This window comes from Sinohyriopsis cumingii, chromosome 6 (genome assembly GCF_028554795.1).
Source record: "Sinohyriopsis cumingii isolate HCF-2022 chromosome 6, ASM2855479v2, whole genome shotgun sequence".
Lineage (NCBI taxonomy): Eukaryota > Metazoa > Mollusca > Bivalvia > Unionida > Unionidae > Sinohyriopsis > Sinohyriopsis cumingii.
In genome coordinates this window covers 156,344,753-156,365,690 of record NC_142966.1, presented here as the reverse complement: position 1 = coordinate 156,365,690, position 20,938 = coordinate 156,344,753, and the positions used below count along the sequence as shown (strand labels likewise).

The 20,938-nt window shown below is 33.8% G+C and overlaps 1 protein-coding gene across 1 annotated transcript; it reads right to left on the bottom strand.

Moving 5' to 3' along the window:
- Nucleotides 1-1,004: 1,004 nt before the first annotated feature.
- LOC149798341 (uncharacterized) lies at nucleotides 1,005-19,524 on the bottom strand. Its single transcript, XM_089963484.1, has 3 exons — nucleotides 19,194-19,524; nucleotides 6,154-6,246; nucleotides 1,005-5,224 (listed from the first exon to the last, which is right to left on the bottom strand). Exons 1-3 carry the CDS (start codon nucleotides 19,402-19,404, stop codon nucleotides 4,740-4,742), a joined length of 789 nt encoding a protein of 262 aa, XP_089819610.1. The 5' UTR covers nucleotides 19,405-19,524; the 3' UTR covers nucleotides 1,005-4,739.
- Between the last annotated feature and the right edge of the window lie 1,414 nt (nucleotides 19,525-20,938).

The window sequence follows — 20,938 nt, the reverse complement described above, 5'->3', positions numbered from 1 at the left end:
CTTTATTTTTCAGCTACCTTTTCAAACTAGGGTTTTATTGATGGGGTTGGTTTCAACAGGAATAAAATCATCTCAAGGAAACGTTTATTTGTAAAAATCTGGACCTTTCTACGAGATGATTTTATTTTGTTTGTTTTATTTGTTTGTCGGAATTCTATGGTCTGTTCGCCCTCTCTGCTGCTAATAAATTTCCATCTTTCTCACATTGTGTTTGTCTTATTCATTTAGTCCAAAAACCCACTAGGTTTCTATTCTGCGACAGCTAATACTGTGATCTTGATAGAAATTTTCCGATTTGAGTATTACTGGTTTTAAGTTTGAAATAAAATTATTATTATTATTATTATTATTATTATTCATCTGATGTTATTGGTTAACTAAAATGGAGACCTTTTTGTTGCCACAAATACTCTAATCAAGGGAGATTTCTAGCTTGTCGACTAAATTTGAAAGCTTATTTAGTGTACAGGATTCTTAATAAAAACACTAAACCTTATTCAAAAGTAACACCAGTTTTGACTGTGATGACTGTTATCTCTATCCAGTGATTTCGCAATTACTTTTTTTAACTCCCGTTCTTTTTTTATATAGAATAACAGGAAGACATTACTTCACTGGTTTGCAGCCAGTGATTAATTTCCAAAATCCGGACCATTAGTCTTGTTAGCGATTTATAATTCAATTTACAGTTTACAGAAATTCCAAGGGATTAGTCTTGGTAGAAATGCTGAAAATATGTATTATTTCATAAATGAAGAGCACGAAATACCCCGTGAAAACTGTGAAACTCTTTGGAGTAGATATTGTCTCCACAATGTATTTTAACTCCCTTATACCTATGTTCAGTCAGAAAGCAGCATAAACATCCTGCAATATATCAATCTTTATGTTTCCATTAATACTACATTACTAATTCACAAATGCTTTTATTAGAGCAAACTGTAATTATCCCTCCATGTTTGGTCTTTGGGCATTATATAAACGTAAGACAACACGGTTAAAAATGCATTATAAAGGATTTTCATGATTTTAATATCATATATGATTTACAATTAAGAAAAGAATATATCCTTAATTTACGTATTAGCTTAGGACACATGGCAGCCAAAGAATACAATATAGTTCACACGAAAATATATAATTACCTGAATTAATGGGTCATAATCAAATAATGCAATGTTTATTTTTGGTCATATTAATAATGTTCCAGATCACAATGTATGGCAAGATAAGGTTAGCTTTCCACTAAATATGAGTCCCCCAAAGGACCGAACAGCCTGCCCAACGAAAGAAGAATAATATATTATTTCAAACAATGCCGCAGACAAATTCAGATATTGTAGGACTCACGGTATTAATTCAGTTCCCATAGTAAACCTATGTAAACACCATGATATTAAAAATTCAATAGATTAAAATGTTTGAGTGCTCATGATCATACTTATATTTATCAATATAGATGAAACTTGGATGTCAGCTTCTGTGTTGAGGAAAGGATATGAGAAGCGGCATTTTCTGGACCTGCATGTGCTTAAAACATTTGCTTCAATTCAGCACAAAAAAGTGAGGTGCTAATTTTATTAATGAGTGTTCCAGACTCAAGGCTGTTGAGGGACTAAAATTCCATCAATAAAACAATGTCTCTATTTGTTTTTCACTTACAACTAGGATAAGGTCGCAAAAGATTCTTTTTCCTAAAACATAATTGACATTAGTAACCAATCCTGGTCAGCCAAACCCAAATATACTCTATTTCATGTTCACACATTTCCACGCTGGTTCCCATTTTTTCATATCATTGGTACCGCGTGTCCTGTAAGGTTGTTAATATAAATATACTTTGTGTTTTTTACCTGACAGTTGATGGCAATTTTTCTTTGGGTTCATCAAGTTTAACTGATGATTTATTGTTTTGTCTTTCTTACCCAAAATTTAATTTGTATGACTTCTGTGATGTGTCATATATGTACATACGTTTTATTTATCTTAAAAAGTGTCTCCAAGTTGTACCTCATGTTGTTGTTTTAAAGCTTTTGTCTGGTACGGTTAGAAAAATGTTGCAACAGAAAGAAATGTTAAGTCCAGCAGTATATGATCTACCTGATTATATCATAGTTCATTTTTTTAATATATCTGATGGGTTTCAGGAAGGTTCAACTGAAAATATATTAGGTAGGTATGTGGTCACAATAAAAAATTTGTATATCACTGACAGGGCATAATGACGCCGGCCATTTCTCAAGTTGAAAAAGTCGATCTAGGATATTGTGTACAGTACATTCTTGAATCAGATCAGGTATAAGCAAATGGGATATATTTCTGTAGATCATATCATTCCGAACCTAAGCATCATATCCCACCCAGTCACATCATCCTGACACCAGGTCGGCTAGTTCTAACACTAATCTCTTAATGCTGAGCAACTATCGACACAGCTATAAGTACCATTTTTATAAGTCTTTGGCATGACTCGACCGGGCTTCGAATCCGCGACCTCCTGCATCCAAGGCTGAAATTCTAACCACACATGCCACCAAAGCAGTCAGAACCAGTAATTGAGAAAAGAAACTTTGTTAATGTTTATGTTTAGACGATACAAATTAGCTGTTATTATAACAAAAAGGCTAATAAATCTGTACAATGAAGAGTTGAATCATTCTAAAAGCAGACATTACATGTAGATGTAATATCACTTTACATAAAAACACAGCTACAGTACCTTGCATTACGTAATCTAGTTCTAATTCCGAATACAATACGGCCATAGCCATATAATTACTTATGCTGTCCTTTAACTTCATTACAGTCATTAGAAACTGGAAAATGAAATTTTTTTTTCAAGTATTGGCAAGGGCAAATCATTGTTTTAAAGTTGAACAAGTGATTGTGAAACGAAATAGACAAACCCACCATTAGTCGTAAAATTCTTCATTTTTTAAACTTCTGTTTTATATCGTTAACTAGTGAAACATCACATGCCTCAATTCGTTTGAAACTATATAAGTGAAAGCATAAAAAGATCATTTAAAAAAAGAGATGAAGGTTCATTTTAACCTACCGGTTAGAAAGATTATTTCTCGAATGGAACGATTCCGTACTTAATATTGATCCTTGCTGACATCCGTTTTTATGTAGGATCTCAAATAGCTTATGATTTAATATTTAATTTTATAAATTGACTTGAATCCTTTCCAGCTTTTCAAGCCTTTGGGAAATTATTCAACGAGTTTCGTAAATTTAATATTAAATCATTACCCATTTGATATCCTGTTTATCGCATAGTTTTTAACAGAAATAATTTAGAGAAAAAGAAATAATAAATTCGTATATTCTGGCTCAAATATTGCACCTTTCAGTTATTGCGCGAAAGAGAGTCCCAAACGCTAGTTTAATTTATAATAAGCAGTAACCTGTAAAAGAAGATATTTGGTATAATTGAAAGAGCAATTATCCTTCCAAATCAATAGAAGTTTTGACACATACGTCATTTATCCAAACCAATATAACATTTAACAAACGTATTACTTGACACATACATCAACACTGGATCTCTGAGGGAAATTCATGTGTGACTGTCACATCGTTCATTCGGTTTAGGTTAGACGCGCCACATTATTGGATTTGGAACAGTGCTGTAGTTGAATAACATTCTATTCGTTGGGAGACAGGCATTGGTCGGAATCCTTTTTGAAACGGGCGAGTTTATTTACACATACAGATCAACATTTAAACCACACACTTTTTTTTATAGGGTTGTGGTTCTAGTACCAGGTTACGGCCCACCAGATCTCTATTCATTGACCGATATCCTAAATGTTATTTACCAGTGGTGTAAATTGGCCATATTTGGATAGATTTAATCTTTTCTCCAAATGCCCCTTGGTGAATTGATTCAAAAGACAGACGCCAAAATGTTGATGGGATGAGTAACAGGAACAATTTCCAGAAGGCGGGGTACGGAAAATACTCACAGTCACGGCTAATCATTAAAGAGAATACCACACAAGACTTTCAATGGCTTATTTAGACAATCCGATTCACATCACTTGATATGTTAGCGTGTTGATCTATCAAAACCATTAAATTGTACACACTGTTTGTAATGTGTACATCTGTGTGATAAATACCATTGACACATCGCAATATAAATACTGACTATTCACATGATTGACGTCGCATAGGTTCGTCAAGCTGGAATTACAGGAAAACTCACAAATCAACCATGGGTGAAAAATACTTTGTGCAAAAGATATATCCTCTCGGCTCGATCATTCGATGACTCACACCATATCATCAAAAAAATTAGTGTCCAAAGAGTTGATATTATATTGGTTGTATAAACATTAAACTTTAAATTGTAAACCGATTCATCATCAAGCTTAGAAACATGTGGCTGTGCCTAAGCAAAAGTATTCTCTTTGGTACATTATTTAATTATTTCGTATTTACTTCAGTATACATGTATATGTTTCTTACGTTGTGATTTGAATTGTATGTCTTGGATAAATGTAATTTTGAATCGTTTTCATAAATCCTCAAGTTTTTGTACAATAATGTCCTATCTGCATTATTTGGCGACAAGATGAACGGGATAATTGTAGAGTCCAATGCAATATTGTTCAATTAAATGACAATACAATAAACAAAAACTAACACCTTCTGCGTTCATCATCTAGTGATCTGAACAAAAGAAATAATTTTTCACGGCTGATTACAGTAGTTGCAAAGATTCCGATTGGTTATTTAGAGCAGACGACACATGCGAGTTCCCGCCCGTTGACATATGGTGGACATCGCAATGCGCCGCATATGACATCCACCAGGTATATCATGTGACCATTTAGGTCGGTTTTACCGCCATCGATAGATTCCGGGTCTCCGTCCAAACACACGTACTCCAGCGGTGAAGCATGACCGTAATACATTGAGACGAGGTAACCCGAATATTCAACCGTCCATCCTGAGTAGCAGTTTGTTCTCCCTGGAATCATTATTGAAGAGGAACGAGTGGTTCGGCAAACAGCACATGGAACATCATTGTTTAGAAGGTCAGGCGAGAAAGGCGTATATGTACTTCCCATCTCGTATTCTGTACCATATACACGAGCTCTGTGGTCACCGTCGAAAGTACCGTCTTGATATTTAGCCCATGTTGGATCTTCTGGAAGGCAAAGATTATTTGGACCGTTTCCTGTATGTCCTGCATGGGAGCCAGCCATATATCCTGAAAATTTGTTTAAATCATAACATGTAATAGAAGTCAGTAATCACACGTATCTGTTAATAGATGGAGTGAGTGTACTATGAGATTTGTAGACTTTCCGAACTTTGGACAGTACAACATGCGCCCTCTGCGGAGTAGAGTCTGATTGAGTTCTGATCTTAAATCTCAATCAATTACGCACTCGAATTTTTAGTGAAATAGTGTTCGGCTGCCTCGACCTCTCAACGGACACTTTCGCATAATGTTATGCCTTTCAGGGGTAGCTAGACCTGTACATAATGGTGAAGTTAAAAGGGCGTCATTGCGGTCCTAAACAATTTACATAATGGTAAAATTAAAAGAGCGTCACTGCGGTCCTAAACAATGTAATTGACTGATGGACCTGACTCCAGAAAATTGCAGTAATCTGAATTTTAATAACGGACATGAATGTTTTTTTTAATAAAAAAAACAAAACAACATATTCGACATTATGCACTAGAATATTGATTAACCATACGACAGAAAGAAATTGTTCAAAACTTCTTGATGGTCAGTTTTCACACGATGCAGACAACTATATACAATAAATATGGGTGCAATGATCTAATGATAACTGCAGATGGTTTAATTTTTTTATGTATGACATTGTAATTAGTTCAGCCTGATGCAAATGATCTCACTTTTCTAATATTACAAACTTACTTTAATTCATTAGAAAACCTATTCTAACTAGTAGGCAATTATTGTCTAATACTAATAGTCGTTCTCTAAACTGTTCTAGCATTAGAAAATGTGTCATATTGTCTTATATTTAAAAAAAAACATATCTAATGTTAGAAAATCAGATTAATTTATTAATATTAAACAATAACAATTATCTAGTAGAAATCATTTCCTAGTAAAAAAGAATGTACTTTTTATTTACAACTGCTTGCCGTATATTTTACCTTTATATACCAACTCGGTGCCATTTCCAGGACAAACGGTTCTGCCCCATCTGACGTAAGTCATACCGCCACCTGAAAACGTCATACTAGTATCTGAAAAGAAAAAAGAAAACAAATTGAAGCCATACTGAAACTGCATGTTAAAAGTGTCTATATGATGAACACTGGGGGTATCAGTCGGAGCACAAGAGAAATTTAACATTGTGTGACTGTATGGGGAAAACTGGAAATATATATTTCATGGGGGAAATGACAATTTAACACTGGGGTACACTTTTGGCCATATTTATTACTAACATGACAAAACATTTCTGTGATACAGGCCCGATTTCTTCCTAAAAATGGCCGCCAATGTAAACATTTCAGATAGGGTCTCAATGTGACCAACAATGTTAAACTTCAGGGCGTTTTTAACATTCAATTTCATTCGTCCCATTCGTTGCTCACCGTATGGTGATTGTGTTTGGGATTTGTAAATAAGAGAATCAGTTTTGATCAAGTGTTCTTGAACTTATTTGTAGAATTTTTTCGACGAGAAATGTGATGTGAACTCCAACTACATTCTAGACTTGAGTAGGATTAATAACCAAATGATTTATAAGAAAGCTACTTCCCAATTATATTGACCCAGATAATTTGGCGTGAAAACAAAACATCATATGTTTTTAGGAACACATCCACACAGTTGTCATTTGGTAATGTTAAAAAAATTGATTATACATTGTTCGTTAGTTCTTGTCCCCGAGAATTTACTCTATGTCAAAGTATTACTATCCAAGGAGATTCTAGAGGTTGACTGATGTAACTGGAAAGAGTTCCGACTGGCATTGGTGGCGAACCCACAGCTAATGTTAATGTTGCTATATTTCAATAACGGATTTCGAAGAAGATAATCAATATAAATCCTGAGTAAATTAGTTCGCAATTATCCTCTTATTACTCGGGCAAGTAAAATATTCCTTTAACTCTTCTCCATTTATGTTTTCCAATAATTGGATATTGGGTTCACGTAAATGTATTTGTCCTTTGTCAAGAAACAATTCTGTCGCCCTTTTGGGTAAATAACCTTTGTCGAAATGTGTTTTTTGTTTATCCAAGACAAACATTCGAAGCTGGTAAAAAAAGTATATATTCATTAACACAAGCTCTTACCTCCATTGTTGCCAAATATCGAACTTAATGATTTCAAGCGCTGGAAGGACAATTGCCTGAGGCTCACTTGACCTTTGATGGTGCTGGCTGTTTTGAGTGTTATTAGGTTTGAGTTTATATTTCGTGCTAAAAATGTTTCAAAAATTAGATGTCAGATGATGATCGAGGATTCAGAAAGGTCACTTGGTAAACAGTAGTTGACACCACTGAATATATACGGGTCTAGGTCAGTAGAGAATGTCGGTTTAATCGCGTTCATTTAGCTGGTAAAACACTTTGCATGATGCTATTGTTATTGTATGTATGTATGTATGTATGTATCATATAAGGTCACTTGGTAAATACCAGTTGATACCACTGAATATATACGGGTCTAGATTAATGGAAAATGTCAATTTAATCGGTTCATTTAGCTGGTAAAACACTTTGCATGATGCTATTGTTATTCCTACCTACACTTCAATCAAAATTTATTTTACTTTATACAATATGCACATTTGTGTGTCATTGAGTTCATGATGTGATAAAGGGTATATATTTGAATAAAGATACTTCTTAAAAATAATGTTGAGAGTTTAATTTACCTTTATTGGTAGAAACGGAAAGAATTTTTAACATATTTTGCAATCATGCCTTGAGTTAGCTTTCTCAATCGTGCGCATTACACAATTTTATTTTCTAACATATAACATAAGTATGTATGTATGTATGTATGTATGTATGCTTGTATGTATGTATGTATGTATGTATGTATGATATAAGGTAGATTGTGTGTTATAATTAAAATACCACGTCATTAGGGTCAAAACGAATCGTAAAAAATTGTATATGACCAGAAGAGGATTTTTAGACCGAAAGTCTGCATTTTTAAACCGGAAGTCGATGTAAATTTGTTAGACTGAGACGTGAAGAGATTTAAATCCGATTTTTCGGTGTAAAATATAAGAACGTAAATACTACCTTATTTCATACATTTTTTAATAATCCGGTATAAACAATAAGCCCACTCCTAGAATAGAAATTAAAATAATTAAATTAGAAAATAAATAAAAAATTAAAATTAAAATAAAATAAAAATAAACAATATAAATAAATAAAATCAACTAAATTAATATGAATTTAATAGAGATACTTCTATTTAAATTTTTTTAAAATAAATAAAAATAAAACAAGAACTGTCATTAAGGGAGAAAGCGGTACGCTTTCCCATTCCATCGAAGGGATAAAGTTGGGCCGTATCCATTCTTGTTCCCCCTTCCCAAAAGAATGAAGGGGATGGGGTGGTGCAACCTTTAAAGAAGAGTACTGAGAGGTAAAGCAGAAGATGAAATAGTTTGAACAATTTCACATATATAGCAGAAATATAATCTCGATGTATTTTAAACGGGAACATTAAGTCTGTCGTTACAATTTTGAAAAGCTGACGACAAGAAATACAACATTTAGAGGAAAAGAAACGGAACATTTAAAACTAAATAAATATTTAAATGAATAACTTTTAAATAAATAAAATAAAACAAAATAAGTATAACGTTGGGCCATATCCCCTTGTCTGCCTTTCCCCATAAACGGGAAAAAACTACATTCCCCTAATCCTTTTCAACTAATAAAGAATAGTACTAATACTAATAAGTATATCAAAACATGAATGGGATCGATTAAAAAAGTTCCACACACACTGAATATATTTTAAATGCGAAAACTGAGTGACTTGTAAACAACGAGAAAAGTATAGTGAAAACAAATCTTCATATTTTTGTAATGGGAAAATTGACATTTTAGTTAAAAACTAGAAAAGTAACGTATGTTTTTAGGGTCATTTTTTCTTTCTGTTTATTTTTGAGTACTCCTCGTTCGTCCCTAAGAGAAGGTACGTACGGAATACATTTGCCACATACATACCGAAAAGAGTTTCCATGTATATCAAACCGAAAAACTCAGATTGTCGTTAAAAATGGGGGATAATTCTCGTCATTGTAAGGTCTATTTCATTTGCTTTTTTATTTTAAGCATACTCTGCGTTGAGCTCTAAAAGAAAGTACTCGAGGAATAGATCTACTAACATTTCACATAAACAGCGAAAATATTCTCCTTGTATTTGAAAATGGAAAATTGAGTTTGTCGTTAAGCATAAGTAAATGAATGGTTTCGTAGTATTAATACAATTAATTAATAAATTTCCCGACCTACCTACCTAGAACATTATCTTGTCACGAAACTAAAATCTGATTCATTTTTGTGCCAGTCAACTCTGGTTGCAGCTAGCCACAAAGATACAATGTGTATATATAAATTGCAAGCAACTGAACGAGCCCCTGCGCCTTAATCAAGTAACTTTATACTCAATTTAGTAATAAGAACTGGACGGTGAGGGTTGCTATGTAAGATCGGTAGGCATGTTGTACGTATGTTTTTCTGCTTGAATGTCGATAAACCTTGCTGTTCATAATATCTTAGCGCGTTCTTTTGTCTCCGAAGCATGGAAAGCTAGCTATCTGTATTGTATATAACACATGCCGAAAAAGAGCGCATTGTCAGTTCCTGCTGTATATTTAAAGAGGCCCAACCTGAACTTTTACCAACATTCAATAATAGTCTACTTAAAATATCATATATATATATATATATATATATATATATATATATATATATATATATATATATATATATATAGAGAGAGAGAGAGAGAGAGAGAGAGAGAGAGAGATTTTAATCTTTACTTCATGAATAAGGTTGAGGAGGTTCCCTTGACGTAAATATTTCTGGATTTCTGAATCGTTCCTTTCCTGGGGGTTATTGACTTGATGTGAATATTTGTGCTTGCAGCATTAATGCTTATCAATATATCATTAAACATTTATTATTAATACATTATCCACTTGTGTTTTGTTACGTAATTTCTGTTTGATTCCCTCCTTATTGTTAGATCTTGTTTGTCTGATTAAGTCCTTACTGTTTTATCTTGACTGCCCGATTACGTTTTCTAAAACATAATTTGTATATATGTAGAGAAATTATGTTATATTTAAAAAATGTGTTATAATTCATAATTTTTTTCAAATATTTAGTGGAAATTATGTTATAAGAAAGAAGTTTTGGAACAATTTAGAGAAATTATGTTATGATAATGTTTCAGTCAAATCGCTATGATGTCTGCAGTGTGAAAGCATATAGTGATGTCTAGCACTGGGGATCATGTCGCAGACATATCGCATGCTGTCCCACCCAGTCACATTATCCTGACACCAGGCCGACCAGTCCTAACAGTTACCTCTTAATGCTTAGCGCCAAGCGAGGCAGCTGTTAGTACCATTTTTGTAAGTCTTTGGTATGACTCGACCGGGGATCGATCCCACGACCTCCCGCATCTGAGGCGGACGCTCTAACCACTAGGCCACCGGAGCGGTCATTTTTACAAATATTCAGTGGAAATGTATGTCATGAGTAAGACGTTTTGCAAATATTTGAGAATTTGTTTGTAAAGATCTAACGAAAATACGTAGTGATTAAGAAATATAGTGGTAATTAATGAATTTTAGTAAAGAGTTTAGTGCAGAGTTTGCTTATAATTCTTTACTTTTGTCATTCACATATTCTTCTTAGATACAAATGTCCTCACATACATACAATTCGTGTTCATATAAACGTCATCTATACTAATTAATTTTGTAAAATTAACATGCTAAATATTTCTTATATTTTTCTCCTATATTCAAAGTGTATGTCAAGGTTGTCATGCAGGGTTCTTACTGATCTTTAATAGAATTCACACTGTTCTAACCTACAATACTTAAATAATTTTACCACTGTCTGTACATTTCTTATGGTTGAAACGTTTACACATCAATTGCTATTATAAAAATCACAGATGAAAATTTACTTCTTCGATATGAACTTTTAAAATGAAAGAATGATACTAAACTGGGTCAAGAGAAGCGAGAATAGTTCACCTCTTTGCAATACGCGGCGCTTTTATTACGTAATAGCGAAACATTTAATTCGGTTTAAAACTGGATCATATGTCATGGGTTAATCTTTTCTGCAAAAAGGGTGAGTCGGTACCCAACGTGTACATTACTGGCTCTCAATCTGTTTTGTTTTATAGTTATCGCTGAATTCTGTTTGAGTTTCATAATTATTTTACGCGTTTAGCCTAAGCATGAGTTTTTAATATACCCCAAGATTCAATTTGGTCTGTGTGCATGTCTGCTTTAGGTTGTTTTAAATTGTAATCTTGAGCATTTGAATATAAGCTTGGGGATTGATTTAGCTTCCACTAAATTTAATGTTATTTACTTCATTTTAGTATTGCTTTTACATTCTGCCATTTAAATATTATATTTAGAAGCTTTTTATTTTTGTCTCTGCTAGTTTCAGTGTCCTTTTCGCAATTATTAAGTTTAGTTTCAGTAATTTCTTAAAATGTTCCGAGGGTATTTTCCTTTCTCCTTAATCCTATCTTAGTTTTGTATTTTAAGTATTACATTTTGTCTTAGCCACTTTAAAATTATATTCAGGGGATGTTAATCGTAGTGTTGGTCCTATTGTTGCAATATTAGATTTCAAAAGTGTTAGTAAGACTTTGTCTTGGTCAGTATATATTTATACTGGTCAATAGATGTGCGTGATAGTCAGTAGGTATGGATGTTAATCAATATGACTATGCGTTGTTCTGTAAGGATGGCTCTTGATCAGTCATATGAAGAGACATCCAGTATATTACAATTCTAATAGACTAACAGAGTTGACCACAGCCTTTTAAGTGTCATCTGACTGACATACCTAAATTGGGGTCCAATTATCTCCCAATGTTAAATATTTATCCCAACCCTATACCCTCCTATAATGTTAACTTCCGCTTGCGCCAAGATGAGCAGAGAATGTTAAATTGCCCTTGTACCCATATTAACGCACACTGTTTAATTCACTATGAGTGTAAGGTTTACCCTACGTTTAATCCTATGGAACAACGTCTTTTGAAGATGGCGGTATTATTCGAGTTGTGGCATAAATGTAATTTGTGTTTTGTGTGCACAGAGTAACCCCTATAATTACTTATAAGTTGAAGAATATTTGTACCATCCAGTAAACATTGTTGTCAAACGGTAATTATGGCATCATCCAACATTTGTTTATTAAAAATATTAAACTGTATACATTACAAGTAAAGTCAACTAAGCATATGATAAAACATTTTATATTATGTAGCTCTCTTGAAATATTCATGCCCATCGAGCATAAAAGTATTAGGAAAATGGGCATATATATTTGAATATTTGCAATTGCTTTTCTTCCGTGAAGTTAAGAGATTTGGCAGTTTCTTTTAACTACCAAACAGCTCATAGAATAAAAATATCATTGATACATAAAATGAGCGCACAAAATTGTTGCAATAAGTGTATCAACGTAGCCGTATCCATATATCAGAAACTGAGTTCATGTGCCTCTGATGCCCTGGTGTTTTTTTATACTGATCCGTTTTCCCGAAGGTACCCTAAAAAGTGATCCTTGCATACGCACCATGTATATTGACTGAAAACATGTAGTTATGTTAGGTTCACCAGCTGCACAGCGACGAGAAATTTTCCGAGTAAAGAAATAAGACATTATCTATTGAGCCAATGCAGCGTATTTATTCAGTAAAATAGAAATAGCGAGGAGGGCAAAGTGGATTTTTCTTTTTTCGCAAACATCAAAATATGGTTCAGATTCTCTATGATTTCACATATTTACCAGCCACAAAATCTGATAGCTGCTTCATTCCTAAACAATGACAGATATTATACTGAACGGTTCACGAAAGTGGTTAATTCTTAATAGGTCCAAGAAATCTGTCCCATAAAGAGACGTTATTCCGTGCTGCATCAGCTGATCCTTAAAGTCCGCTGTCACGGAAACGTATTAAGTAAATCCAGGCTACAGGATCGGCACCGTCACTAAAGAAACCCATAGATACATCTAAAAATATAACCCTTTCCAATTAATATTTAGAATAGATGTCATGCATTTATGTATGATATCCACGTTCGCCTAATTCTTTTATTGTTTTCGCTTTGCAGACTTGTATACTAGAATGCTCTTGAAAGTATACATACAATATTCTATAGTTATGCCAAGAAACTGTAGCAAAGCAACTGCAAGTTTGCCTTTTTCAGTTAATCATGCATCTGTTTTCTGGTCTCCGACCCTGTCATCTGCACCGGTCGCCAAATGGTGGTTTCAGATTCTAAGACGTCAATGAACTTCTGCAAACCACGTCCATATTCATAATTATAAATTGTCCATCTTACACGGTTCGGAAGGAGTTCTGTGGAGTAACGTTCTCACGCATGTACGCACCAACACACAACATAAAGGAACGGAGGATCACACGGAGTCTTTACATAGTCTCCACAGCTTCCAAAATGATGACGTTGACGATTAAAAATACCCAGTAATTTCCTTGCAATGATAATAGTGTCCAAATGTTATATGGTCAGTAGAAATTTCCATACGTGATATCAAAATAAAAGTAAATATTTTGATGTTAACCATATCACAATATCTGAAGTTTGTGAAATGTATAATGAAACAAAAAAAAATTCATTTACTAGCCAATATGTGTATCTTAAATAATTTAGTGATCTATTGTTTTCCTTTAAAGGCAGAGCGGTTCTCTGACTGAAAAATATCAAGCGGTCAGATATCAGGATTATACAAGCATCAAATTCAGTCCTTCATTGAGCACGACATGGTGTTTAAAATGTTTGTAAAGTTGATCGTTGTTGTGCATATATTTTGACTGCGTCACTATGTTTATGTTTCCACCAAGAAAAGCAAACAAACTGGACAAAACTTGATTGACAAAAATTCGGAAACGTTCATCAAAGTGAATCATGAGTAATTTTTTGGTATTCAATCAATACACTTCGCGAGGTTTTCTTCGGTGCTTTGCAAAATGGATCATTTCGATGAGTAAGATGTTGAAAATTAAAATAAAGTCGTTCAGGAATTTTTATGGAATATATGTTAGATTGGGTATTTGCGTGATGGGGATTGAAATTCGTAAATGAGAGGGTCAGATAAAATATTCTTCCACTTTCTTGTTGGGTATTTTGACGAGAAAGTGGTTTGAACTACAACCACATTGTTAACTTGAATGGTATAAATCAGTTCTACAAAAGCTACTTCCCAGTAGGCTTTGCCATCCATCAGAGGCGTAGCTATGATATTTTGCGCCCGGGGACGAACTATAAAATTGGCGCCCCAGCCCCCTCCCCGTTTAATCACATTTTTGAATATTACCCTTGTTTACTTATTATAATGTAACGTTGTAAGCCTCATTTTGGCGCCCCTGTACCTTGGCGCCCGGGGACATATGTACCCCCCTGCCCCCCCCCCCAGCTACGCCTCTGCCATCCATTTGTATTTGGCCCTGAAACACATCGATAGAACTGACAATTGACATAGCTAAATACAAATGAGTAAACATAGGTTGTTCTTGTCTCCAAGAAGTTACTCTCTGTCAAACGATTGCTTTCCAGGGAGGTTCCATAATTTGCCTGATTTGACTGGAAGAGTTTTGACTGGCGTTGGTGGCGAAGCTACGGTTGTTGTTACTATCAGTATAATTCAACGAGCGATTGTAAAGAAGACAAACGACATACTTGCCGAGTAAAGTAGTCCATAATTTTTTTTATCTTCTTGTTGCAAACTCAAATTTTCAATCGCTGCTCCAAGTACAAAAATGTTATGTACCGGTATATCTATATTGTGTGTTCAACTTTTGCCCATGATTATAGATTGTAATGATAATTTGCAAACATATTATTTTTTAATTGTGTCCATCATTGTAGATATATCTTAAGATAACGATCATTTGGAATCCACATGTTTACTTGGGCTTGGGTTCAGGAAATGTTTTTTTTCCGTTGGAAAGAACATGATGTTTGTAAGGTATTTTAAGTAAACAGAAGTGACATTGTTTACGAATTTGATGGAAAATTCCATTATAAATGACCTAGGTCAAGTGCATTTTGTTCAGTCATAAATCAGGCGATAGTCTGTCTGTAAGTTTAAATTAAATAAGATTATTTCATTTCAACACTAAGTTCAGCTCTTAAAACATTGTAAGTTGTGTTTTGATAGTTTTTGAGAGGAATTATGTATTTAAAAATTAATCATTGGAATTTTAAAGTGCTCATTTACATTTTACACTAAATCACTATTTGGGATTATTGTGAATTTATTCAAGGACATTCTGGATTATATCATTGTCATACATCAGGATTGTTAGCACATCAGGTTATCCGAGGCTACAGGCACATCAGCACATTCAATGCAGGAATTTATTCGGAACACTTTTGGACTTGTCATAGAACTTTTAGGATATTTTGGAATATAATCCATAATACTGTAAGTTCCTTTTAAATTTTCACTCTTTGTTCGATATAAATAAATTATTTGTTGAATTTGTACCGAACTTGTTTGTTTAGCTTTTTCTGCTACTGGGTTGAGGACCATAGAGTCATAGCACTCTACACCACCAAATTTTGTCGAAGACTGATAATTTGGTTTTGAGGGACATGTTAGTTGTGTTTGCGGGTCTTGGAGAGATGACCTACGAAAGGAGATGTAACTGTGTTTAGCGACATATTGGTCACTTCTACTTCTTTTTATACTTGATGATTTGTGAAGTGGTAATCCAAAAATAAAAAAATGAGCTGATAGCCTTTCAAACGAACATTCACTTAATGGAGTCATCATTACTGAGGATGCTTCCGATATCGTCCACGTCATAAAATTTCTTGATCATTCGTTGTAATTTGGGAAAGTAAGAAAAATATCCTTACAACATTTATCCGTTCATATCATCTAATACACTTGCGGTCCACGTCAACACATTAAACATTTGATACGAAACAAATCTTTCGCCCAGTTGGGTAAAACATCTTTTTGAAAAGTGTTTTGTTTATCTCCAGTTCTTAACACTTATTTCTATTTTTGTAGTCTCTGATGTTCTAAACATGTCTCGAGGCGTCACTTCTTCTGGATCACATTTAATGCTACGATACTATCGTCGTTTACAAATTTTATAAAAAAAATCATCGTGCACATGACAAGCTGACTGGAAAATTGAACTTGCCTATTGGAAATATGAGCTTGCCCCAAATATTGTATCCCATCATATATAACAAAATTAATCACAATAAAATATGTGATATTTTACTTGAATCACGTTCTTTTCATTTTAACTTTTGTTTTCTTTTATCTTTGCTGGCAACTTAAAACCATATGCGATAATTAAAAAATATCCAAATTTATGTAACTAACACATGTATATGGATACCTAGATGATAAAGGTTTAGAATGCATAGAGAGTCAGAAGAATAAAATAGACATCGCCGTGTATATCGATAGGTAGAAACGGAAACGAAATATGAAGACTTTTAATCAAAGGAGAGGGAAAGAGTTTAGGGAAAAGACCTTTAACTGACAAATTCAATAATAACAATATTATAGCCAGAGATACGCGTTTATTCCATGATGATTGGAGCTTTTTTCGTATCATCGTATTTGTTAATTGTCTTAAAAACAGGTTCATTAAAGCTAGAAAATTTCATCAGTTACAACAATAATGAAAGCAACACTATTTTTAAAGAAAATGTAAATTGAGTATATTGAAGGTTTTGTCAACATGTTTTGTATTCATTTACTTAACAATTATGATTTAGAGACCTTAAAATCGGCGAATTTTTCTTATCTTATTACGACTCTATGGTCTTAAAATAAGTAACAGAAAAGATTGAGAAGCATTAAGCTTGTACAATTCAACAAATAATTTATTTCCCTAGAATACAAAGTGAAAATGCAAATAAGGAACCTAAAGGAATTCAATTCCAAATAATCCCTGAATTAAAGAGACAAGTCCTGATGACGAAAAGTTTGAATAAACTTTAATGAAAGTCCAAATCAAATCCAACGCTGAACGTGTTGATGTGCCTGTGGTGACCCGTGTAGTGGTGATGTGCGGATAGTCTTTTCTTGGATACAATAATGCAATCCAAGAATATATCATCTTTGAAATTTCACTAGAAAATCAAGTGTCTGTTGCCTAGAATATTAGTTTTGAAGAGCGGTTTGTATTTCCAGAGAAGAATCGCTTGAATCAAATAATTTTATTAAATAATTTCCAGTCCAAATGAACTACTGGACACCCTAATAATAAAAATTTTTCTGCTACGATCTTAACGCACGAATGAATGATTTCTATAAAAAAACAAGATTATATAGTCCTCTACTTGACCTCACGTCACAATTAGCATTTTTTAAACAAAAGCTATTACCTAATGTAAAATTACCTAGAAAGTTCCTAATGTTTATAAAACAAATCTTTGTTATAAATAGTATGTAAGATATGGTGAATACAATGTCCTTGACTCAGGCCAAGATAATAATCCTAATAATTAACGCATATATATGGAGAGTATTTTAGTTATATATTAGTTGATTACAGAATAACAAAATAAATGATTCAGGTCAAGTAGAAAATGAAATTGAATTAGGACAAGGTCAAGTCCAACGTACAATGTTACTTTGTCGATAGCATATAATGAAATAAAGTAATACAAAATTAACAAACATAAATTACAAATTAAATATACATAACAATCAGCATATTTCAGGTGCCGACGTTTGAGAATGACAAAATATAATGTTATCTATTTAATTGTTTGCCGAGCAGGAAGCTTATATCGATCTCCTGTGATTATCATGCAAACAACATATAAACATCTTGTGGTACCTGCATCTTCGGTACATCAATCGCATTATGCACAAAACCTTCATAGCTAGTAAGCGTTATAGATGAGTGCTTACATTTTCGAAAACGCATGTCAAAACTCTCATGAGCTAATTAACAATTAGCACGTGCTTACCTTGAAATCGACGACATGCATCAAAACAATATTTGACAAACCAATTGTTTCGGTGCACAAGCTTACTATCTTCTCGAGTCTAGGATAGGACCTGAAAGTCGGCGAATCCCAGATTTGTACAAATATTACGATTAAAATGTAAATTATAAGCTAAAGTACTTATTCCTTATTTTTAAAAAAAAATTCTGTACGCATTAAATATTCTCATTATCATGTCTGAGCGAGAAAATGCGTGACTGTCCTTGTCATTGACTACAAGATACAAATGACACACCATTAGTTAAAGAAACTGGCCAGCTAAATTAATAGAAGAATGCGGTATATGCGAATACTAAACTGAACACGACCCTTTCCCACCCTCCGTCCCACCCTCCGTCTCAAGTGTTTGTATTTGTCCGTGGGCAGCCACCATATTAACTTGAGCTTGGCTTCACCGAATTTAATTTAGTCCTATGAGTTGATTTCTAACAGGTGAAAGTGACTGTTGTAAAATAATTCATCGCCGTTAGACAGAACGAAATAAAATCCTATCTTCTATGTAGAGGAAACATAGCAGTTGTCCTCATTGACCTTGAGGTCATATAAACAAGTCACCATTCTAAGATTAATGTTGTGTTTTAGACACCGTAGCGGTAAAATCAATATCGAGTGTAACCAAAGTAATATTTCCTATGTAAACCGAAATGGGAAATAAACCTATGCGAGTCGAACGATCAGTCTTAGAAGGAATTAAGAATTTGGTATATTTGTTAACGTATGTTAATGGTTTATTGTGAATTTGTTGCCTGCGACCTTTATGCCCAAATAATAAGCTTTCATTTTTAAATGAAATGAAATCATACAGCCATTATAGAGAATAATGGGAATGAGCAATATTTAAATAGAGTATGAAAGGAACATCAAGGATAGGGACTGACAGACAAAAGATAAAGCCAAACACACACATCGATAGGGGATAGTCGAAATTATTACCCTTTGTTTCTCTTTGATCCCATTTTCGTTTCAGTTCCTCAATTTGTAACATCATTACCTCAACGTCATTCTGTAAAAGAATTCGCTTGGCCTTCTCCTCTTCAAGTCGAATACGGACAGCTTCCAGATCGGCTTGACCCACATTTTCCAAGATCTCTGTAACTACACGGGCAGTTGAAACAAATAAAAACAAAAGTCTGGTTGAGAGCATATTCACTGTATTGCCTTTACAAGAATGGTAACGTCAGAGATACTGTCTTAGTGAGATCAACTTGTGCTCTATTTATAGTTCAGGCATGACACCAACGTTATGTGAACGCGTACATCTGATAGTTCCAGCAGATTTAAAGCTTAATGAGGGGAACGATTGCTCTCTTTATACTTTATACAGGAAATCTACGTCATTTAGATCACGTGCCTAAGTTTGCTTGATTTCATCTGATAGTCAATTGTGAATGTTTGTTAAGTCCATTGCTAATGCTCCCGCAAATGTATATAAGGAAGATATTATTCGTTTGAGTCCAGCAGTTCATACATCAACTACCAGAATTTTCTTGCAGTGCCAAAAGAATTTGCTATTAATTTATCGTCTTTGTTTATCTTGAGATTTAATTTTATTTTAAGATATAAATAGTTAAACGTATTCAAAGCTAATAAAATGTATACATTTATTAACAAAAGATCGCACCTCCATTGTTGCCAAATGTTGCACTTAACGATTTCAAGCGTTGGATGGACAGTTGCCTAAGGATCACTTAATGTTTGATGGTGCTGCTTTTTTTTCCCAAGACTGCTACATGTAAATGTCCTGTAAATCGTATTTAATATGGAAGATTTTTGGTTCGAGTTTATTTTCATGGTAAAAATATTTCATGAATTAGATGCCAGGTGACGATTCAGAGTGATTAGTCCGTAAAAATTGGTTGACAACATTGAAGATAAACGTATCTAGATCCGTAGTGAATGCCAATAAATAGGGTTCATTTAATATAGTATAACATTTTAAATGAAGCTTTTGTTTTTTCAACCCACACTTAAATCAAAATTTATTTTACTTTATGAAATATATAAGTTTGTTTGTCCCTGAGTTCATGATAGGGTATATCTTGCATGTATTGCATAACGATACTTTGTTAAAAATAATGCTATGAGATTAATTTGTCTTTAATGGTAGGAATGGAAAGAATCTTTAAAACATTTTAGATTAATTGCCTTGCGTCAAGATTGTCAATCGTGCACTTGATACAACTTTATTATCAAAGATATAACGTAATTATGTATGCATGTATGTATGTATGTGTGTGTGTATGCATGTATGTATGTATGTATGTATGTATGCATGTATGCATGTGTGTGTGTGTGTGTGTGTGTGTTGTTGTTGTTGTTGTTGTTGTAGGGTTTAACGCCATTTTTCAGCACACGATAGGCTATACATGGCGGCCAGTATTAATGGTGGAGGAAGAACCCGGGAAAACCCCAGAAAGAACCACCGACCCACGAGAAGCTACTGGCAAGCTTTCTCACGTACCCACATTGGCAGAATCCGAGACTCGAACCCACGCAGACAGAGGTGAGATGGCAGTTATCCGTAACGGAGAACGCTTTAGACCACTCGGGGCCCTTGTATGTATGTATGTATGTATGTATGTATGTATGTATGTATGTATGTATGTATGTATATGTGTGTGTGTGTATGTATGTATGTATGTATGTATGTATGTATGCATGCATGCATGCATGCCTGT